At 40.2% G+C, this 23,688-nt stretch overlaps 1 protein-coding gene across 3 annotated transcripts; it reads right to left on the bottom strand.

Moving 5' to 3' along the window:
- Positions 1-9,203: 9,203 nt before the first annotated feature.
- Positions 9,204-23,243, bottom strand: LOC109989685 (single-minded homolog 1-like). Of its 3 annotated transcripts, XM_020641538.3 has the most exons (12): positions 23,012-23,242; positions 21,801-22,215; positions 19,947-20,026; positions 19,758-19,847; positions 19,503-19,611; positions 18,955-19,040; positions 18,448-18,647; positions 18,131-18,237; positions 17,831-17,978; positions 14,703-14,859; positions 14,200-14,584; positions 9,204-13,732 (listed from the first exon to the last, which is right to left on the bottom strand). In XM_020641538.3, the coding sequence occupies exons 2-12, from the start codon at positions 21,973-21,975 to the stop codon at positions 12,990-12,992; spliced, it is 2,280 nt and encodes a 759-aa protein (XP_020497194.2). In that variant the 5' UTR covers positions 21,976-22,215; positions 23,012-23,242; the 3' UTR covers positions 9,204-12,989. The 3 variants fall into 3 exon arrangements, with proteins under 3 accessions (XP_020497194.2, XP_065820129.1, XP_065820130.1); XM_065964057.1 differs by having other exon boundaries at positions 19,758-20,026; positions 23,012-23,243; XM_065964058.1 differs by lacking the exons at positions 19,947-20,026; positions 21,801-22,215; positions 23,012-23,242 and having other exon boundaries at positions 19,503-19,607; positions 19,758-19,834.
- Positions 23,244-23,688: the final 445 nt, after the last annotated feature.

The following is a 23,688-nucleotide window of genomic DNA, read 5'->3' on the forward strand; positions in this document are numbered from 1 at the left end:
TAGCATTTTAGCTTGCCACCCTGAGAGCAAAAGGTTTGCTGTGTGATTTTAATGAATTGAAACTTAAAGTACAGATTTTATTTAAAATATATTAGCGTTGGTGAACATAAAATAATCCTTACGTATCGACACTACACACATTAAATGGTACCTTATTGTCATTTTACAGTCAAACCTGTGTAAACATGAATTTTTATTTATATGTTTGATATTGTGCTTGGAAAGATAAAAGGATGGCAGAATTAAAGAAGCTCCAACAGGGTGACATCAAGTCCTGTAACAAAAAAAGGCGACATGTGGTTCAAGACAATTGATTTGAATGCAGCAGCTAAGCTCTGCATTGATTTCTGCTGGTGTGGAGAAAGCAAAATGTTTGTATTATTTCATAAGCCAATTAGCTGCAAGGAGACTCCTCTCCCTGTGCGCCTATTGACCCGCAGTCTGTGGCTGCAGCTTTATTGTCTGGGGGGCGCTCTATAAAAGATCAATAACAGGCGAGTGATTGGATTATGGGGTAATCAATGCATTGTTCTAATATATCAGCAGTGATTACAGAGCACTGGCTAATAGGAGGCCTTAGAGAGCTGTAATGACATCACACTCCTGCATGTGGGCAGAAGAAAAGTGTGTGTCATAAATGAAGTGAGGTGTGGATGGAATTATGCATGTATGTGTGCAGGTGCAATTCACGTGTTTGTGTAAGTGTGTGTATGTGTGTAGGGGGTAGTGGAGGGGCTGGGGCTTGGGGGGGATGATAGGTTGATTTTCTTGATTCTTCAAACAGCTGAAGAATAGTGCTACCAGATGGTGCGTGATCGCTCGCTCAGAAGGGGCCATCATCAGATTCCTGCTGGAACAGAGTGACAGGGCAGCAACATGTGTGCAAACTGCTGCAGGAAAAGAAAAATTATGCTATTCACAATCTTCTTTCTTAATTGTGCTTTTGTATATTATGTCACATTTTAGTAATAATTAAAATTAGCAATTTTTGATAACTGCTGCTTTTTTGGATTTTTCTTTTAGATAAATTGATCTGTTTTCTCTGTGGAGAGAAATTGTCACCAGATGTTTGCAGCAGTTTGGATGATTGTATGTGTAGAATTCATGATCATCTGGTTTCCTAAGCGAGAGAGGGAATAACATTGACCTTCAATGGGGAGGGATTTTCTTATGTGTGGCGATGTGTAAGCTTAGTTGTATATTCACAAACATGTACAGTCCTTTTCTCTTTGGATAAGGTCTGTGCAAGTAATCACAATTTCACTGTTATCACAATGTAATATTGAAATAAACACATCAAAAAAAGGAAATTCATTTGATAATGTATTTAATATAATAGCGATGCTTTCTTAAAAAGCACTTGTACATTTTACCTATGGGATGAAATCTTGGTTAAAATGGGTTTTGGATTAGTTTTGGATGCTGGAGGGATATGCTGCTCTGTGACTTAGGGCTTAAATGCACCCTTTAATGTTATAATCTACTCCATGTCATTGACAAATTAAACAATGGTATCATATATATTTTTCTCATATCATGTAGTCCTACTTTAGATGTTTTTACATTTACAATGCTACAACCTGATAGTCAAAATGACTTATATAGGCTTTTTACAGTTTCATAAAAAAAAAAAAAAAAAAAGAGCAGGCCAAAGGTCAAATATAACTGAATGCCATGGGTTGCACCTCATTTCAGTCAACAAAACCCTCAAAGCTTTTTGTATTCTTAGTTGTAGAACATTCTGAATATCCATACACAATATGTACAATATACAAATATTAATGGATGAAGCTTGAGTGGTGTCATCCTTCTGTTACTGCAGGGGGCTTTGGGGTCTCATCGATGGCTGTCCCCTTGCTGAAAGTGCTGTCTCACTCTTAACTTTCAGTCTACCCAATGATAAGCTGGAGCTGAGGCGGGTTTAAAGCCTCTGGACAAATCACTACATTGTGTCCGCCTCTCAATCAGGTCAATTACAGGCCAAACCCAATAAAATCAAAACAGATAAGAGATTTTGATTTCTGCTATAAAAATGTACATTTTTGAATGGGTGTGTATGTGACTTCTGGAGTTTCGGCAGCCAGCCTCAAGTGGACACTCGACGAACTGCAGGATTGTAATTGGCTTTGGAATTGGCTTCTTTTTTCAATACCAGAGGTTTCTGCTTGATAATATCACATCTTCCCTCACTTCAAAACTGCAAATGATTTTTTGTGGTCCTTTATGTACAACCCCCCCAAAGATCCATGTTCAACTGTGTTTGTAGCATCACCAACAAGTCTTCTTGCAAGGCAATGTATCTCCAAAACATGATTTCTTCAAAATGATTTTTCTGCCAATCAAATGTGTTTTAACATTTTCTTTATAAAATTTAGCCAAAGAAATACGACATAGCATCAACATTTTTTTTCTCGTAAAAATAAGGGAAAAAGTGACTTTTCTTTTCATCCCTTAATGTGGCTCACATCCAGGACCAACAGCATGAAGCCAACAGCTTGTAAAGTTGTCCATTGTCTGCTTGCCTGAGAGGAGAAACGTGACCAGCAGGCTAATCTTGTTAAACACTTAGCGCCACAATGGCAGAAAGTAATGATGTAATGATAATAATGAACCTTTTCACAACTTGTTGTCTGTGTTTATCAACACTTGTCAGTCCGTTTGCTGTAATTTAGTGAGTGATAGCCACCAATCTCCTCACTGTCTGTCATCATTTGTTGGATTTGTATTTGTTGGATAAGTATTTAAAGCTAAATGATATCAGTGGTGTGACTGACAGACAGACTGACAGACCGCAGTATAAGGAGTACTTCTCTGGTCCCAGTTCTTTATCTACCAATTTCCCCCTGAAGATGAGAGAAAGTCCAAGTGAATGAGATGTGGTTTAACACCTTAAATCCTGTTTAAGGTGTCTTTGTTTGGTTTCTTCTTAGCTGCTTTGTCCCGGTTTCTCCTGCTCAAATACCAAGTGGAGCCGTCAGCGGGTCCCGGAGACTCGCACAGGGGAGCTTTGGTAGAGTTTCTGTTTGCTCAAGAGTTTAGGAGGCTTTTATGTGACAACTTTAGCAATTATAAGACTTTAAACAGGGAAGAAGGAGAAAGAAGTGGGTATTTCTCCAATTTTACAAGGAAAATACATGAATTCAGCAGTTTCTTACATTTCTTTAAAGACATAATGACAATCAGAAAAAAAAAAACAGTTCAAATGGATCCAGCACATTCTTGACAATAGCATCAATAGCACTGTCTCTTTAAATGATGTGTCATTGTCAAATCAAATCGAATCATGAGACACCCAAAGATTCCCAGCCCTAGATAGGATGTACATTTTAGAAGAATATTATATATAATAGTCCATATATCTAATATTAAAGAGTTGCATATTTGTTACAGGAGTGTGCCGATGTTTGAGTGTGCTTAAACTTACTGTATAAGTAGTAATACCTAATCAGAGGAAGAATAATCCGAATACCAAAAATCTGAATTTAGTCATATCTCACAAACTCTGTGATATCAAAGTACATTATGGTTTTACAGATTTTAACTACCATATGTAGGCCATTGTTTTCACTAGCACCATAAAACTGTGACTATAAATGACATGTATGAGTTCTCTGTATCTATATGTTAAGCCCTGGCTGTCTTTCACCTGACATGCTCAGCAAAGAGCGTCGAGGCCTGTTTCTCTCAGCTGTCACTTCCCCGGCTGTTTAAGTGTCCGTTTAAAAGCTGCTCCGTCCCAGAGGGCTCGTCTTTTACCCATCAAAAGCTCTAATCAGCGCACAAAGCTGAGACAACCCACCGTTCGGTTGTTAGCCCTCGTCCCAATCTTCGAACACCACCCCCCCCCCCTTTGACATTAACACAGGCACTTAATTCCCCCCTATTATGTTCTTATGTTTCTATAGCCTCCTAATGAGACAAGAAAGGGGAGTATCAGGTTGTGTCCATTGATGCGGCGTGTGTTGAATGTGTGTGAATGCGTGCGTCGATGCTCTGAGCCATCTGCCCATCACAGGAACACGGCGTGTAATAACAGAATCATGACCGTGGAGATCAGGGCCCGGGCGGGGAGCCTTGTATTCATGGAGATTTAAAAAGCAGCCATCCAACACTGATCGGACACGCCCAGCTCATATCCCCCCCCCCCCCCTTCTTCTTTATGTGCACTGCACACCATCACGTAGTCCCCCCTGGAACCGTCCTTGGGCCTCAGCCTCCATGTTGCCAGGGACGACGTGGTTGTCGGGGTCAGAGGTGCTTGTTGGAGGTGAGGTTCAGACAGCGGGCCCATCTGATAGGACCATCTGGACGAGTGACCTGACATAATTAGTTATTAGTTCTTCTGAAGGAGGGGGAGAGGAGAGAAGAGGAGGTGATTATACACAGCCAACACTCTTTAACGCACACTGCGGTGTTAGCAACAGATGTGACTGTTCCTCTGCTATTAGGAGGACATGATGGAGCAATCAAAAGAAACCGCTAACTACTCCTAAATTTGCTTCAAATATCAAATCTGTCAAATCCCTTACACTGGAATCTTGCTCGGTTTAGTTCTCACTCTGTGTAGTTCTTGTTTTTGCACAGGAAAGGCCAAAATGATAGAATATACAAGGAGCTCAAAGAATCAAAGAATCAGATAGGACGAAGATATTAAGATTCATTCAGCAGCAGGGGAGGTGGCACACTGTTTTTCAAAAGTAGAAATACACATAGTCGTGAAAAAAAATGTCTCTGGGAAAAAAGAGGAGTTCTGGCTACTCTCATAGTATAAAGTTAAAAGTAATTGTCATGTAGGTCAGCTTTCTCGATGCCGAGCTAACTGAACATAGTGTCATATTCTGACCTCCAATAAAATGAAGAGTAATACACTTTAAAAAAAAATTACCTTTGCAAACATTTGGAAATCAGTAAAAATGTCAAACTACTCATAGATTTGTATTTGAATTCCATACTTCTCATCCCTGCATGACAGATTCAGAAATATTGGAGCAAAATGTAATGCAGCTGTAGTTTACATGTTAAAGAAAGGCCTCCTTTAATTTCCTTGTACTCTGGAGAAGGGCATGGGAACATTATCCTTATAATAACATCCATGTGCTTTACATAGGAGGTAAAACAGTTGACGTGAAAGAGCATTCTGATTTTGGTGTACAAACTGTTTCGAAACTTACGCTCTTGTATCATTAAACAGAAAACCCGATTGTGGGCATTTCTGCTGCACTTTCTAATGCAGCTTTTAAGATCCATTTCGAAAGATTAGGAATTTAAACATCTAGGAGAGAGGATAAAAAGCAAAATATCTCATTTCTGTACCCACAGTCCTGTGACTTTATCAAATATTTGAACACAGGTTTGTGCAGTTACTCTGATTGTCATAGCCACTTTATAGCAGTGGTTCTCAACTGGTCTATCCCCAGGACTCTGCTCCAACTCCTTGAAAACTAGCGACACAAGTGTCTGATATTTTTCAACCAATCAGAATAATGGAATGGAAAATTGTACAGTTTGCACCTCAGATGGTACCAAACATGTGACAGAAGAAAGACAAGGGAATAAAACACGTGTGTTTAAAAAACGCATCACCATTTTTCTTTCCAGGCACGCAGACCTGACCCACTGAAAATGACTCTGCGACCCACTATTGGGACCCGACCCACCAGTTGAGAACCACTGCTTTATAGGACTTGACCTCTATGACTACTTATATTGTCTTTTATTTATCACTATTTATTGCACAAAATTACACAAATCACATTTGTGTAATTGTAGCTTTTAGCATATTAGCAGCTCAGAAATCACTTTTACTATATATAGTTATTCATTTAATTTATGTGTGTTTGAATCCGTATGTGTATGGGGATGAGAGAAAACACATTTTTATGCTGCTATGGAGCGGATTGAACCAAAACTAAATATAATTTTGTATTCGTTATGCATTGACAAACGATAATCTATCTTATATATCAGACAGTTAACCATTGTTGATAGAAAAATAATATATTTCTGTTAAGTGAAGGGAAAAGTGAAATTCATCCTGAAAGTGAAAAATAAGTATATTTTTTCCTGATAAGAAGTGATAACCACCAGTAGTTTTTAGGTTTCTCTATTCAATATTTTTTTATCTAAAAATCCATGGGCAGAGTTCTCTGGTGAGGACTGGAGTGACAAATGTGACTATGAAGGGCTATGGTGGTTGTGTGTCAGCAGCCGCCCCTCCTGCTGCTGCTGCTGCTGCTGCTGCCGCTGCTGCTGCTGCTGCAGGGGAATCTCCTCATTGGCATGCAGGCGGTGACTCTGAGCCGTAGAGCACCGGCACCTTCTCTCAGGGGACTCGCTCCTCGCTCCTTCCTTTCTCCTTCTTTCTCCTTGTCTTTCTTTCTCCTGCTCTCTCTCTCTCTCTCTCTTTCCCTCTCTCTCTCTCTATCTGTCCCTCTTGCCCCCCTACCCCCCCCCCCCCCCCCCCCCACCTACCCACCCAGCTGTCACAACACTGGCTTGCTTATGAGTGCTGCAGGGATGCAAGGAGCAGAAAGAAGAGCCCGGCTGATGTGCCACTTTAGACGCAGAAGATTTCAAAACAGAGCGGCTGAAAGGCCTCTCAGGAGACGTGTTGAATCAATCTGAAGATTTGTAGCGTGCATGTTGTGCGAACGTTAATGCACGAGGGCTTCATTCCTGCAACTCTACAGGAAATCATTTAATATAGATACACTTACAGCGGGCTTCTTGTGCCTACACGTGTCCCTAATGGGATGATTTGAAACATCATAATATATTAAGACAAATCAGATTTCTCTCTGATGTGATCTTGGCAGATTTGCTCGGCTGTTTATAGACAGAGAGTTGCAAACAAACAAACAAACACAACTCCATTGGCACGAGTTTGGAGAGCCTTTCTCAGGGTTGTTGGAGTGAACAATAGTAGAGGAAAGAGAGGGGTGGGGGGGGGGAGAGGAGCCAGGGATCCTGGGTGGCTCTGTGGATTTGTTGGCAGCAGTGAAAGCAGGGAGAAGAGCGCTGATAGCAGCCAGACTCAAGCTGTGGGCAAATCAAGCGTGAAATCAGGAACAAAGGGATTCACAGGATTGGAGGGCATTAGATTCACACTGTCTGAGCCCTGCTTGTGTGTGTGTGTGTGTGTGTGTGTGTGTGTGTGTATGTGTGTGTGTGTGTGTGTGACAGGAGATCAGGATATTGTACATGTAGTCTTTTTTTAATAGCCTCATTGCAGAGGGATTAGTGAGTTTTAAATTAAGGTGCTTTTGATGGGGTTTTGTAGAAGTGATCATCCTTTTGGTGTGATTGTGAGTTAAAAACTTCTGATTCAAGAAAGGAAACATTCCATCAAAATAGAAATAGCTTTTTTAGTTTCAAGTTTGAATGATTTTCTTCTTATGGACACATTTGGTTTTTTTTTTGTAGTTTTGCTATATCAGCAGTTATTGTCACCCAAAATCAATTGTTAATGAGATCATCATTAAACTTTGAGGAGACATCTGCTATAGAAACCAAAGGCCAACAGTTGTTTTCTAAATTATATCTGAGAAATGAGTATCAAAGAAATGAAATAGTGACATCATTTTGACTTATGATTGAATTCAGGACTTCAGAATCAATTACTCAGATAACAGAAATTGAAAATGATTTGTCTGTTTCTATTGCAAGTTTTTAAATCCTAAGATCACTGTACGCTATTTACGTGTTTGTAGTTTGGGATAACTCTTGTGATATTTTGTATTATCCACAAATCGATAAACAGATCAAAAACCAACAATCAGGTTTTTATGCAGGTTGAACTGTAACCAACTTATATCTTATTCTTCTGCTTTGTTAACTTAAAACTGCTAAAACATAAAGAAACCCAGCCACACTGCTGTACTAGAAGAAATGTTCCTTCATTACTATGAGCCTGGGTATTGAAGTTTATTGAAACCAACCACAACTACACATTTCTGTAGCTGTAAGCACCCACAGTATTAGCACTCTAACTCCGCATCAGGGAGTATAGTCCAAAATAAATGTTTCACATCAGCTTGAGTAAAGTAATCTTAAAGCTACAGTGCTCAGCTTTTTTTTAAGTTTTTATGAACTCTTCAAAACCAAAAATTTAAAACTCTATATTTCAGACTTTTTCTTAAAGCTCCTGTGAAGAATTTTCATTTTGTTTGAATTTTGGCGCCCCTTCAGGAAAAAGCCCTACATCTAATCTTATTGTCTACATGTGTCAACATTGCTTTTTGATTTAAAAAAAAAATCCATCCTACTTTCTTCTATCAGTCAAATGGAGCAGTGATTACACCCTGTCCGACACCAACCCTGCGGCAGCAATTTCAAGCATTTATAATAACTATATAAAAGTAATTAGTGTTGTTGCTGATGGTCTCATTTGCTTTTGGAGGTCATTAAGAGGCATCCGAATGAATTTCAGTTTCAGTTTTATAACCTGCTCAAACCTCTTCACAGGAGCTTTAAGAAGATAAATATGTTCACTATGGGGATCTCAGGACTTGGATGTTAAGGCCACAGAGTAGCAAACATTGGTGGATTTGATCTTTCATGAGACTTGTAAATAAAAGATAAATACATATATTTGTTATCCTTTTAATTCAAATGTATAAATAGTGTTTATCAAACTGCTTAAACAGTTCGATAAAGTCATCAGAAAGTGAGGGTAAAGACATCCCATTATAATGCTTTAAAAGTGCATGAATGTTTTTTTTTAGTTTTTTTTTACCCTGCTTGTAATTAGCTGGATCTTTTTCTCAGCAGCATTCCCTAATCAGCTGCTGTGACACAAAGACAAACCTCATTTCCTCTCAAATTTGCACAATGACCTCAGCCTCCAGGCTCAGCCAATCAGATCGACCGGATGACCTCAATATCCTGGTCCACCCGATCAGAACATCTAAATGTGTTCTGGTGCAATGAGGTCTGCAGCAGAGGTGTCACTCGGTGCCCTGCTTGAATGATTTTCCCAGGTCCTGTGCGGCTTTTTGCCCCCTGCCTGACTCATTTGCAGGTGAGTCACTGGCAGCAGTGCAAGCTTGAATTGTTGTTGCATAGGAACTGGTTGACAGCATGTTTTTTTTTTTTTACAATGCAAAGGTCAAATAAGAAACGTAAAGCTGCAATTTCAGAAAATAAAGAACTGGAAGATGTCCATTTAAACTTAAAGTCGCTACAAAGTGCACACAAAAACAAAACATGTTAAAAATGTTTTTACTCCACGCTGGTCTGCAGCAGCAGCATCATAGGAAAGACTCTCTACATGCCTGTTTGAATTGTGGAGGCACAAGTGGAGAAAACACTTTAATTGACATATGAATATGCAGTGGTGCCTCAATCCTGGGCCTGAAATAAATCAAGAAAATCCAGGAGCTATCCCAAACCTCAGCACCCAACCTTGGTTGTATTCTGTGGTTGTTGGTAAGTTTGGATCCGTCGTGACGCCCCGAGATCTGGCTTCCTGTGGTTCTGCACTTTACCTCCATATCGAGGTGACTGCATGGCCCAAGCAGGATCTTTAGCTCCTCTTATGTCTAATGCATTACAGTGAAAAGACACTGATTCACTTACATGCCTTTTTATTAGCAGTAGCATAGTAGTTTCACTGCAAATGATTATATTTGTAGTACTGTGGTTCATTATTGGGCGGTTCCTACGGGTTAAAAAAATCATTGGCATAAAACGCGTTTTCTTTAAATTGTTTTTATTTCTGATTAATTTGATTGTAGACCTAACATCTGCTTTATTCCACTTACATCTTAAGTTGTTACTTAAACTTTCAAAGATTCCTTCGTTTCAGTTTAAGAGTGGCCTCCATTGTCAGTTTGTTACCTCTGCAGACTCTTTGTTTTCTGTTGACTGTGATGGAAAAGGACTAAATTTGCCATTGAATAAATTTCTGAAGTATTTACACTTTACACTGGAATTTTCCATTTTCCAAGTTTATTCTCCTCCCTCCCCTAACTTCAGATGGAAATATTGTAATAACATTAAAGGTCCTGGGAGGGACTCATGGTTCATTTTGGAAACACTGACAGACGAAGGTTGTACTTTTATCTTTAACCAAAAAAACAATCTTGCTGTCTCTCTAAATTTTTGTCCCAAACAAAATACATCCTACTGTTGCTTATTTTAGTTTCGTAAAAATCGGAGTGCTTGTTGTTGTTTAGGATTTGCTTTTACTTGTCTTTAAATCGAAGAGAAACTGGTTCTTGTGAAATCACCAGCTTCTTTCTAAAGGACTAAGGGGGCGTGGAGAGAATTTTCAGTGTAGGGGTAAAGAGGGTGTTTGTAAGTGTGCAAAGTCTGGGCAGAGGGCCCAGTGTTTGGCCACATTTGTAGTTGACTCTACACGTGAAAGCCTTCAGGGCACATCAGGCAAAAGCCCCAGTATTTAGAGGGGGGGAAAAAAACCTCCCATTATTGAAGCATCTCAGCAATAAACTCACACACACTTTCACACACCCTTCCTAAACTTTGGTGATGTCAACATCAGTGCAGTTGTACCTCCTGGAATGACAGCAGCACTGATATCTGGCACACCATCACATGGTCACGTCAGAGGTGACTGATGGGGGATCTGCATCCAGGCCCAGAAGCAGGTCCAGGTCCCTCCTAGCTCAGACAGCCAGCCAGGCGGGCCAGCCAGCTCTCCAGCTACATGTGAATAACTTACATATATTAAAATACATGGCAGCCAAATTGGCTCTGAGCAGAGGTCAGAGCAGCTAAATGTGCAGGTTCAACAGCTCCAAACAACAGGAACGTGCTGCTGAAAGAACATTTACAACGTGACAGCGCTGTAGTCCTATTAGCAGCATGCTGTGGTAATGACTTGTATAATAATGTGAAACAATGTCATCCTTTAGCTTATTTGTGGTGAGGTACAATATAAAAATAAACAGTGGAATAGGGATTTTGATATTCTAAATTATTTTCAACAGATCCAATGAAAAACCAAATTCCAGAACAAATGTGTTGTACTATTGTCTTCGTTTTCCAAATTTAATGTACGTTGATCCTACAGGTATGTGTCAAATAGCAGCATAGGCTGTGGTATAAAAACTATTTCATGCAAAATAATACTTTGTACATCCAAATATTTGACATGTAGATTCAGTTGATAATTGATGAAAGCGTATGATGTAGATATCCTGGATTTTCTTTCTTTTCAAGAATGTGTAAAAACTGTAAAAAACAAAATTAATAGGCAACCTCTTTTTACCCTTAAGACATTTCTGTACCATGCACATGGGCATTGTAGTTTGAGTCAAACTCAAAGAGTACCAAATGAATTCATGCACTGCACACTACAAGTTGGGTAGAGTTTGTCAAAAACTACAGTACCCAGCTGTTCTAGGAAACCATGTTACTTTTTCCAGGTTTCCGTTTCCAGTGTCAAAGTAACAGTAAAATCCACGGCCGTCTACTTCTGCATATTCTTATTTTTGTCTTTATCTACTGTGCATATCATCTTATATATTGCAGATTTATAACAAATCAGACATTTATTATGATCCTGTGGTGTTGGCAAGATGTTTGTAATTCAATGACATGTAAATACTATCTTAACTTATTGAGTATCTATATGCATATTCAAATCCATAAGTATTCATACATCTCAACATCTATTGTATACAGTTGTCCTTTAGGTCCTCAATGAATACATAAAAGCGTTGTACGTCTACATTATGTATTTAAATCACAGTCATTGACTGTTTGTGAGACGGCAGCATCGTGTGTGTGTGTGTAACATTCAAAGCAGTTTGACAGTTAAATGTACAACAATAAAATTACAGAGACAAAAGTTCTTTGTTTACAACTGTATTTAGATTTAGAGACTTTTTAAAACCAATTAATAAATTATCTGGTAACTACTTTTCCAAAAGTTCATAGTGTGATGATATTTACATCATAGAATAAATTAGAAATAAAAGACATTCAACATGTTTTTTTTAGAGAGGCTTGTATCAATTATCTTAACCCTTTAGGCTCTCATGACATAAGAATGGATTTTTTAAAGAACAATATGTTCTTCAGAAGTTTAAAGCATACTCTCCATATGCTTACTAGTTGGGTAACAGTAACGTGAGATAACAGGAAAAATAACACCCTCTTATGTGATCTTTTTAGACCCAAATATATGTGAAAACATCCCATGCCTACTTAGAGGGGAAAGGTCAATTACCTGTGTGTGGGAGGGCATTTAACAATGAATCAGAAGTTGACCTGCTTATCCAACACTTTACATATCAAAGGTATTTTTCTGTTTTTCCCTTTTCATTAATTTTTAAGAAAATCTAATATTGGTGTAATTCAAACACCTAAACTCATTTTATTCAACCAGTAAAGGTTCTACTTGGACAGAAGAAAATGACACATACAGAAAACAGCTCACTGACAAATAAATACCAGGAAACATTGACATCTTACAATAGTGAAACGCTTGCCTTCTCCATTTTGCACTTCTCATGTCAAACATTAGAGTTTTCAGATGAAGGGGCAATGGAACAACACACTTTCTTTACTACCTTTGGAAACCGTGTCCCGGACAGATTAACTTACATGGCCAATGATGCATGAGGTGTTTTGGAACAGAAACACTGGCTTGATGTTTAACTAGATTCAGAACTTGAGTTGCCTTTTGCAGGGAGGTAAATTCAGTCAATCTCCATTAAAATAGCACTGTACTCCTATGAAAGGGAGCAAACTTCCTCCCTGTGAAGTGGCATACCCAGTGTCACTTTCTTTAACACTAGTTCCTCTGACGATGAGTAGAAGAGTGGTGTGATACAAAGGCCGACAAAAGCAAGATGTGCTCAATGCGCCACCAAGGACAAACCAATCAAGCACAATTACTCGTTTGGTCTTTCTTGTCCCGTCGTTTGCATCAAGCAGCTGGTCCGTGTTTACTTGTGCATAAAGCCTCCACCATCGTCCACCATCCTCTTCTAGAGAACAGAACCTATGTGCACCAGATATCGTCAGCTCCCATTGGTTATTATAACAGAGGTGGCCTTATGTCCCTGCATCTGCTCCGCTTGCATCCTTACATGGGATGCCATATCGTACTGGACTCCCCCACAGGCCAGGCTGGAGTAACTCCTCAGGTTCTCTGGGTCGTACAGGTGCTCCAGAGAGTACCCGGTTAAAGCGTAAGCCGCTTGCCTATCCAGCGGCTGTCGATCTTGGGCTGTGTAGAGCAGCGGGCTTCCTTGGGGCTGTTGAGAGTGAGGTGAAAGATCAGTCTGCATGTAGTCTTTGGCGAGGGAAAGGCCTGATCTAGGGATCCCATCCGAGCTGGGGCTGCTGAGACGTGAAATGGACGCCGGACTGGTCGTGTTGTCGTCATTGTCATGTGGACAAGAAACTTTGACTCCATCCCGGTGATGGAGGCGTTCACAAGAGAGGTCCATGCTGGGGGCTCCAGGACCACGGCACACCACACTGGGCATGGTGAGCTGGGAGTGGTGGGGTAGCGTGGAGGTAAAACATGGGCTGTGAGCTTTGGCCAGTCCAGAGACGTCCAGTGGCGCCTTGTGTTGCTGCAAACGAGTCTCTTCCTCTTTGATCATCTGCTGCGTGGCTCGGATTAGGGTCTCCATCTTGCTTGGTTCTCTAGGGGTTGCCCGGAAGTGGTCACCATGGTAGCGCTCACCGGAATCACTGGTGGACCCACCTCCATCAGGTGAACTCACTACACTGTCTTCATCCCAGTGACCCCGACCTGTAAGGAGAGTTCAACAGCCATATTTTAATACAGATAATTTAAAAAAAAACAACATTGTCTTATTACTTAATTTGATACTTTGTGCTTGCATTCCCACATTTTAAGATCAGATCATGATCTGCCTCCTACACTTCTTCTCAAATACTAGTACAAGTTTTCTAAACCAAAAGTTGCCTATGTAAGTGTGCAATTCTTCTTTAAATGTGTAAAGAATTGTGGTCCGTTATACTGAATCTCTTGGCAGAAGCACACAGGGGGTTGATTCCCTGTTCGAGATGTAGAATAACTTGGCTTTCAATTGCAGGCAATTTTTAAACAGATGGTAGCAATCACCACACTGGCAAGAGACGGCGTAAACAACTTAGCATGTCCCATAATAACATTTGGAAAACAGCTACCAGGAGAAGCTAGGCCAGAGCTATTTTCAGAGACAGATGGTTGTGGTCTCAACCCTGACACCTCACCGTGAATGGCTCCATGGTAGGATGTGATTTCATAGCCCTCACTGTTCTCTGCAGACGACTTCGGCAGTGAGAGAACAGAGCGCGTGGCGTCCCACCACATTTCCCTTCCCGACTGTGGCGTTCCTAAGAAGTAGCGGCCACTCTGGCATCGCACCCGGTCACATGTGGTGGTGTGAGGATGGGTTGTCGCATGGGCAAGATCATCTTCTGATAGACCCAGGCCGTAACACAAGGATCCCGCTTCGGGGTACAGTCGGTAGGCACAGGATGCCTCCGCAGCCTCAGTGGGGTCCAACAGCTGAGGAGACGCAGAGTCAGTCAGCGGGCTCCCTCCCCACTGGCTGTCTTGGTCCGACTCTGAACGCTCTGGGTTGAAAGCTGAAAACTGCAGTCAAAAAAAATAAAATAAAAATCACATTCTAGCCTTGGAGATTATTTTTAACAAGCAAGCCTGCACAAGTCTCTTTTCTTGGTTTAGCTCCATTATACAGGCTCTTTATTACCTGGGGGTAGGGTGATACTCTGGCTTTGGCCTTCGCTGGGGTCAGACGTGACTTGGTACTCTTCCTGTCTTCACTGTGATTGTCGGCGTAAGGGAAGGCAGGCTTGGTTGGGCTCATTTGGTCCAATGACAGCTGCATTCCCTTGTACTCAGTATCCCTTTTGACACAAGCGAAATACATATTAAAGACAAATGTGCAGTTTTAACCCATATTTATCAAATCTGTGGCTTTTTAGCCAAGCTAGATCCTCTAGGTATTGTAATTCTGGATAGAGGACAACTTTGGTCAAAATTTAGCTATCTTGATTTTGAGGGTAATTACTCAGCACCTTCAGGACAGATTGCAAAGAAACTAGTTCCATGTGTTAATTCCCCCCTCAGGACAGTGTCAAGGGAACCAGGGGAAAAATCAGCAGGTTATAATGTAAAGTGTTGAAGAACTTAAAATACTTGAGAAACTAAAAGGGTTTCATGTAATATACCGTATAGAGCAATTTTATGATGGGCATTTGTTTTCATTATCCAATCATCTGACAATTTTTCATATGATTGTGAAATAGTTTTTAAGTTTATGAATGTAAGAAATTATTGTTTAAAATTATTTTACAATTTTCCTGAACCGAAACTGTTCAAATTGATCAATTTCTGAAACCAGCAATTCAAACCCAAAGAATTTTCATGTAAAAATCTGCAAATCTTTCTGAAACTGTTCAACATTTTTGCTCAAAAATCTCAGAACCATATGAATAATTATCAAAATATTTTCCATTTAAATTAGCTCTTGATTAGATTGTTGATTACTGGGACAGCTCTAAAACTAATGACATTCCCATCAGCCAATGTTAGCATGCTAGCTGACCTAACTAAGACGAGGAGATGACACTCTTAAAACTATACATTTTAAAAACATCTGCTTGGTGACTTTGTCATCATTTGCTTGCTGGCATCAGCTCCACATTACCAAACACAAATCCCTATAGATGCATTAGACTCTTACGTTTTATCTAAATATAAATGCATCTCAACTCTTAAAAAGTCTTAGCTTTGTCTTCTGCAGACCACTGAGCAGGTACATTGCGCTGTTGATGGTTGAGTGCTTGCAGAGGGCAACTTTGATTGTTGTTGAAGGAGGGCACATCGTTCCTTGTTCACCTTTCCCCTACAGATCAATCATTTCAGTGCTCCTTAAACCTCTACGCTAACATCTCCAGCATATCATATTGATACTCTCTTTGTATCTTATACAGTCTTTGTGATAGTGTTGCACCAAGTGACATAATCAGTAATTTATCTGCAGCAGACATCTCCACCAATATTAAATAAAGATACATAGCTGCACAGACATATTGCAAACAGACTCTTAATGCCACGAAGGACAATATAACTATGAGATGTGAAAACAACATTTAAGATAAGCTCGAGAGATTAAGCTCTCCCACTTCTGAGAAAGCAACAGACAATGTGAAGAAAGTTAATCATTCCTTTTAGCAGTATAACCATTGCTAGACCATGCCAAATAGCGGTGTGCAAACACAGACGCATGCATGTGCACAGAAACTATCTATGCACTGATGCTCTTCTGCAGGAATCTAATAAAAACTTTTTTTTTTTACATGTACCCTTGCATGCAGCTTGTACAACATCTTTGACACTTTAACCCACTGTCCTGCGTCTGAACTCGATCCAAGCGTCACTGTCGAGGGAGTGAAAAAGGCTCCTGTGTCAAGTGTTCAGCAAACATGAGCCTATTCTTAACTTATCACATCAACAGTATGTAATAGCAGCTGCCTGGCATTTTAAACCCTGTGGCCCATCCCTGACCCTGCACAGTCCGCCTCTTTAATATGACTCTAAATATGACCCATTCTTCATGTACAACACCTCTGGGGAAAGACTGTGTTTGGAGAGCCAGTGCACAGTGTGAGTGTTATTTGCTCTTGCAGGTATAGTTGCCGTGGCTGCTTCTGCATCCTATCTGCGCCCTGGCTGACTTGTGTCTGAGCCAATAATGTCGGGCCGTTGTGCAAACTCAGCTGTGTTAGCCGAATTCCACCTCAGGGTCAATGTCAGAGCACCTCACGCCTGAAAATACGCCACCAGCCAACCTCTAAACATGATTTATTAATGGATTCATGCCGGGTTAAAATGCTGTCAGACCAAGGTGATTGAATTTGTGTTTGCTTTTTTAAATGTAGTTGTTTTATGTTGTGTAGTCGTGCTAGCGCTAAGTGTTAGCTTTTGGCCATATCTGTGGGAGAGCTAGTTTTGCTGTTAAAAATTCACTGTCATTTTAATGTAGTTACTTTGTTTTCTTCTAACTGCATTGAGGAAATCGATACCCGGAGTGCAGCTGTATGCATGCGCTACACGTGTGCAGACTCACAAACACACACACACACACACACACACACACACACAGAAGGACTCGCACGCTCAGAAAAGCGACATGTGGATCAAGAAAACCTAACAAGGAAAATCCAACATGTGCTCCAGCTATGAGATGGCTATTGATTCCTAGTTCCCTGTTTGATCGATTTTGCTTCCTCGGACTGCAGATCGATGGTGACAGTAGAGGTTTTTTGATGGGGTTGAACCCCAGTGTTTGTCTTGCTGTCTCCGAGGGCCTAAGTGTGCTTTGTGCTCTCATAACACACAACTGCCTGAGCCCTGCAGCAGTATTTGGCAGATTTGTTCAGAGAGGCTACAGAGGGATAAAGAGAAGGATTTCTCCGAGAGACAAAGACCTGTCGTAGCATCGAGTGAGCTGCGAGCATGGATCACAGGAGTGTATGATCTGATTTTTGCTTAATCTGGTTAAATTTCCAATGCTGTGTTCCCGCTGCAAACACCATTAAATAGGCAGCTGCTTTTTAGCCCTAGCCTTGTGTTACTATCTTCACATAGCTGTCATTTCAGGGATCGCAGTCCAAAGAGCAATCAATGTAACAACTTAACTTTCGAAAATGCAGTTACACATAGAAGCTTTCAACCACTTAACTATAACTTAACGTTCTTCAAAAAGTACAGCCAAAAATATATCTAGCTTGATATCATCCATTTCATTGGAGCAGCTCCCTGAAAATAACTTTCCTTCAGTTTTAGGTTTAAAAAATATTGAGGGAGACTCACGTTAGGACATAGTTGACGCTGACTATGCAGTGAGGTCTCGATGACCGGCTGTTGTGCACAATGGTGGCGTAACTCTGGACCCAGACCCAGCCGCCGTGCTTGGCCAGGAAACGATAATACTTAGTGGTGACTTGGCCTTTCACCAGCACTGAGGGGAAGAAAAGAGTGCGGCAGAAGAGAGAGATTAATTTCAACACATACATTTGTTTGTGTCACTGTGTGTTTGTGTGAGACTGTCTGCAGCAAGGTCTCGTAGAAGAAGAAGAAGAAGAGAGAGAGAGAGAGCAGGTTGTGACTCACAGAGGTGGTGTGCACAGCGGAGATGGAAGGTGTCACAGCTGTGGACGTGATGGTACAAGGTTTTCTCTATCAGGTCCTGGGGCTCGTAACCTGTCAGCTCGGCCACCCTGAGGACGAATTAATCAGCTCTGTTAAAAAAAATATACACACTGATACAGGGATTCTTTGATTTCTCTGTAATTCTTGTGTTAAAAGGGAAACTGTTGCATCTGTGGAGCTGCTCAGAGCTCATTCAAGTCCGCTGACTATGCTTTACACAAGATAAAGATAGAATTAGAAAGACAATGCGGTCACAATATAGTTGATTGCTTTTGTACCTGGAGTCGAGGAAGATGAGCTTCATGTCTAAACTGGCTCTGAACATGAACATGTTGCTGTGCAGTTTGATCTCCGTCACAGCGCTGGGCGGTAGTGAATGACCCACGGCCACCAAACCCACGTTCTGATAGCAGCCCTCGAAGGGGGACATGTCCAAACTGTACTGACGGATCTTCAGGTAGCCGCTGCAGTGGATCACCTGAGGAGGAGCAAGACAGAGTGAGGAAAAGGAAACCCCAGAAAAATGCATCTTTATTGCAAGGTGGAATGAAGTTGAATTATTCACTGCATGGAGAAAATTGTACTTTAAAAGAAACATTTTTTTTTTCACATCAGACACATTACATAATAATATACATCATAATATTTAAAAATAAGATTTGTAGTCTAATAAGGATAATTAAAGCTTTTTAAATACGTAACTAATTGATTGCAATGAATTGTTTCATTAATGAATAACGACCTTATTAAATATCATGAGCCGTAAACAAAGTTGTAATGCCCACCTTGTATCCACCACTAGTCAGGCCTGCGTTTCTTTTTGCCAGCACACATTTCATCCGCAAAAAGAAAGAGCGCTCCATTTCATATTCTGAAGGATGAAACAAATATATATCTTAAACTGTTTGATTTATAACAACATTTAGAAACTCTCATAGACTGTCGCTGTATTTTTTTTTTTGCGTATTTGCGTATTTGGAAACGTTTTCAAACTGCACCGTGACTCACTTAGAGAGAAAAAAAAAGGCCTCCATTTTATTAACAATATTCAGTGATAACAAAATGAACCTATGATCTGTGTAAAAATACGAAAACACAATAATAGTTTAATACACAAAAGCTACGATGATTTAAATTCCAGATAACGCATAGAGCAGTAATGGAGCAGATTACGCACGCTTGCAGACTCCATCTGCGTCTGTCTCCCATCTGTGTAACACTGACATTTCTAATGGCTACATGCAGATTGCACACACAGTAAATTGTAAATTCGATTGCATAAAGACGTCGACATTTGCACTTCGGGAATATTTAGATAGAACATGTGTTTTACCTTGGACGAAGTGTGAGTGATAGGGCTGATGTGGCGTCAGCACGGCGGTCATCTCGTCGTGATCGGCAGGATGGACATATTCATAAATACTGTTCCCAGTCAACTCTACCTGTTGACAATAACTCAGGTAATTAACACGTCATAACTGTCTGGTGGTTGTGTGTATATTTACATTTCAGCAGAATATCACAGGAATGCAGAATATTAGAAATACATGAATGTGTTTCTTTTTTTTTAATTTTTTGGAAAACGGACCTGAGACAGTCCTAAGTGGACTGACGCTGTCTCTGAGATGTACATTATTTTTCCATCCGGAGCCACAACGAAAATGAAGCCGTCCAACGTCTGTGAATAAACGAGAAGCCATAGATACACATTTGTCGTTATGACGTACACTGCCGCGTAGTTATATCGTATTGTCTTTATTATAACAATAGGCTTTACCTGCAGTAAATGAGATCCCAGCTCTCGTCCAACATTTTCCAAGGATCTTCGGCTTGTGTGACCCCACGCTTCACCCAGACCTGCACAGAGTCAAATAATAATGTTTGGCTTTCAGACTATTGCTAATGCAATTTACCTTTTCATTAATATTAACAATTCAAATAGGATATACGATATGACCATATAATTCTACATTGTCTGTGGTATTACAGTTGGGCAACTGAAAAAGCTGCCTCTCAAACTGTAGCCTATATAATAGGTTACACACACACACACACACACACACACACACACACACACACACACACACACACACACACACACACACACACACACACACTCAAGCACACACACTCACACTCTCACACTCACACTCTCACACATACCCTCGAGCCTGCAGGCGTGCCTATTAAAAAGGCCTATTTAGTGTTAAAGCATTCACACAGTGCGCTCCTGTGTGTCACATGTTGCTCAGAAGCTCTCTGTTGGTGTTTACAAGGTGCGTTCAAGGGCAACGTGCCTCTTCAAACGACGGTAATTCGACATTAATTGTGACGAGATGACATAGGCTCATTTAATACCACGATACAACTGCAAGAAAATATCAAATGAGATGTTTTATGGTTAAAAAAAAAAAATCTAAATTTAAATTGGACTAAAAATAGGCTATGCCTCTTCGTTCAGCAGGAGAGGAAACTGAACAAAGAAGATGAGCAGTGCAGTTATTTTAAATGTATTAGAAATCTCATGGAGCTGTGGTATCATCACTAAATGATAGATGTTCGCTTCCCTGCTGCAATCGAAAATGATATGGATAGGTAGCCTATCCGTTGTCGGACATGTAGCTTAATATCACTCCGCCAGAAGAGAAGAATGTAAAAAGAGAGTACAACACAATGTTATTGTTTTTCTGCGGAAGGATGCATTATATCAAAGTCGTTTTTCTTAATATTTATTGAGGCTATTTATTTTTTAAGTCTTAGTCTTTCTAGGCTATTTCTTCCACGGCAAATTTAATGACAGAAATATACCCATGTTTACGTGTGGCTTCTCTGATTTCATGGAAGATCATTACATTATTATTTTTTTTCTTGCATAAAAGCTGGAGCATGTGGAAGACAGTGTGGCTCGTGTTCACGTGGCTCTGGGTGATTAGAGGCCGTGCAGGGCCTTTTTTCATTTCTAATTGGTCCGTCTGGTTCTCAGTCACGCAGTGAAAGCAGCCTGTAGAGAGGGGCTGTTTAAAAGATGGTGGCAGATCGTTTCCTTTAGACACTGAATTAAAAACCAACATAATCCGTTAGGCAAGACTCCCTGCAGATCAGGGAAATATGGCTGCTATGTTCCTGAATCATCTGAATCATTTTTACATCGAATGATTTAAAATGAGCCTGTGACGTTGTGTCTTAGGCTACCTAAGTTGCCTTCAATTTTTTATTTTTTTTGATCTTCAATTAGCCAGGCTATGAGTATGACTAATACAACTAAAGTCGATTTAAAAATGACTCAAATGTAGCCTCGGCTTTATATTTGTATTTTAAAACAATAAATATTGTAGCTACTTTTTTTATTAGGCTATATAAAAACAACTAATGGAATAGATGTTATTTATGATGTTAAATAATGACTTCAGTCCCCTTGAGCCTTTTTTTCGGTGGCTGTGAATAAATTCACACTTTGTGACCTCGACAACATGCAAACACCTTGATAAAATAAAAATGTCTCACTATTGTTTTAAAGTAGGTTAAATAATGAATATGTTTGTAAAAATCCGTGTGTTCTCACTGAAGAGATGACGTGTTAAAAAAAATATATATCTCAGCGGAGTTGACAGTGGTGCGTTCAATGTCTCACCCTGAGGAAAAACAATCCTCATCTTCAGGTAACTTGTGGTCAGTCTTATGATCGACGCTTTGTCCAGCTGGGAGGTGATGGCGGACGGTAAAGGCAACATTTTAGCCAGTTCATAAAATTCACTGTTCTCCTTTTCTCGTCTAGTCCTTGCTGCAGTTTTCGATTTTTCCTTCATCTCTGCGCCGATTCACTGAGAAATCCTTCCGGGTCTGAATGTAGTCCTTCACATCAGCTCTTTGACTGAATCCTCCCTGCTTTGCCTCGTTTTCATCGCTGATTTGTCTTAATTAATAGAGAGGCTTGAGGAACCCCAAAAAATAAATATTATTATGGTAAATTCCTGATTAGGCTCAGTGACACATCAACTGGTTGTAGATAAACCTCCACTGTTCTGCAGCGACAATTCATCCATGACCTGCAAAACACAGACAGGAAAAACACACATTATTTCCATATCCACATGCATTTGCAGTGTCCCTGATTTTACACGGTTTGGTCGGACACGATGCAAGTGTCCTGCTTCAAAATGTTGATGCAGGCCTGAGAGAACGATAGAGCCGGATCTGGAAAAACAATGGCCCTGTGTTTAAATAATAGGCTAAGCTTTTTTTTTCCTTTCTTTTTTTGCAGAAAACGGAGAAGCAGAATGACCGAAGCGTAAAGGATAATATTTTCAGCAACAAGATGTAGGTGCTAATGATGAGAGAAGCAAAAAAATAAAAAAATCAATCAATGAGATACAATATCCCTTAGAGTTATTTTATTTTTATGAAATTAAAAAAAGCAAACGTAGCCTATTATTTCATCCCCCCCTAAAGGATTCAATCGTGTTTTTTAAGCTCCCTGTAAATAGGCTATGTTAAATTGTAGGCCTGATTTTAGAAAAAAAAAAAACAGACAGCCTTTGGTATGTATCCTAAAACAATTCAAACTTGGGCCACTGATATTCAAATTATTATTTTGCTTGTGAAAAAATAAGAATAATAAGAAACATACGTCATGTTGCAGATCGCTGCGTTTTGACTCAACAGTTCCGGAAACGTAACTGCGTTGAGGAAAACAACTGAGATTTAAAAAAAAAAAAACTCACAGATTTATTTAGCCTATATATATTTTTTCTATCAAATAAAATATTCTACGCTTCTTCTTTTTTTTTTTTTAGCTCTGCGGGATGACAGACTTGTTAACAGAATTATTTGCAGTCTTCCTACCCGCGCTGACACTGTTATTTCCCAGCATCGGAATCGATCCTGTAGCATTCCCAGCAGCCTGCTGGGAATTTCACCTGTCCTGAACCGGGTTCACCAGTCGTCCCAGTTAAGTTCGGTCTCAGCTCCTCGTGGATTTCCACCTGGAAAGGCGACCGGGCCGTGCACTGCATACACCTCTCCAAATTATAAGCACGCGCAACGAGTGGCATTCGTGCCCAACAAGCCTGCTCTCCTCCACTATCTCAATGTCCCTCTCTGGAGCTGCCGGGGACCCGCCCACTCTGTGCCCAGCCTGCTCTGATTGGACGGGAGTGTGGAAAGTAATATCCTGATTGGAGACCAACCGTGGGCGTCAACTTTGTACGCCAAGGTATTCGTACCGTTGGCCTGAGTGAGCTGCGATGTGATCTTGTTGTGTTTTTGTCATTAGCGTGGAGATCACGGATCAAGCAGAAATAAATGAATAAATCCGCTTAAAACAGCGCAGCGAGGGAATGTTTTGCAGGTGATGGGCTAAATAAAAGCTTCAGTAGGTGATTTTTAAAGGAAAACATCCTGAAGTTAAAAACATGTTGTTTTTTTTACCAAAGAAAACAACATTAAGATTTATTTAATGGATTAAAACAGACAATTAGAATCAGTTAACTCACATTTCTCATCATGTGAAATTAATGTTT

The sequence above is a fragment of the Labrus bergylta genome, chromosome 15 (genome assembly GCF_963930695.1).
Source record: "Labrus bergylta chromosome 15, fLabBer1.1, whole genome shotgun sequence".
In the NCBI taxonomy this organism is placed as follows: domain Eukaryota; kingdom Metazoa; phylum Chordata; class Actinopteri; order Labriformes; family Labridae; genus Labrus; species Labrus bergylta.

Bases quoted from the DNA above. Each gene is read 5' to 3' on its own strand.
- LOC109989685 (XM_065964057.1), bottom strand. From the start codon at position 21,975: ATGAAGGAAAAATCGAAAACTGCAGCAAGGACTAGACGAGAAAAGGAG. The intron at 17,979-18,130 runs GTGAGTCACAAC...TCTTCCCCTCAG, and splicing joins CCGCTGTGCACACCACCTCT to TGCTGGTGAAAGGCCAAGTC. The intron at 13,733-14,199 runs GTGAGGTGTCAG...CTCTCCTTACAG, and splicing joins CTACCATGGAGCCATTCACG to GTCGGGGTCACTGGGATGAA.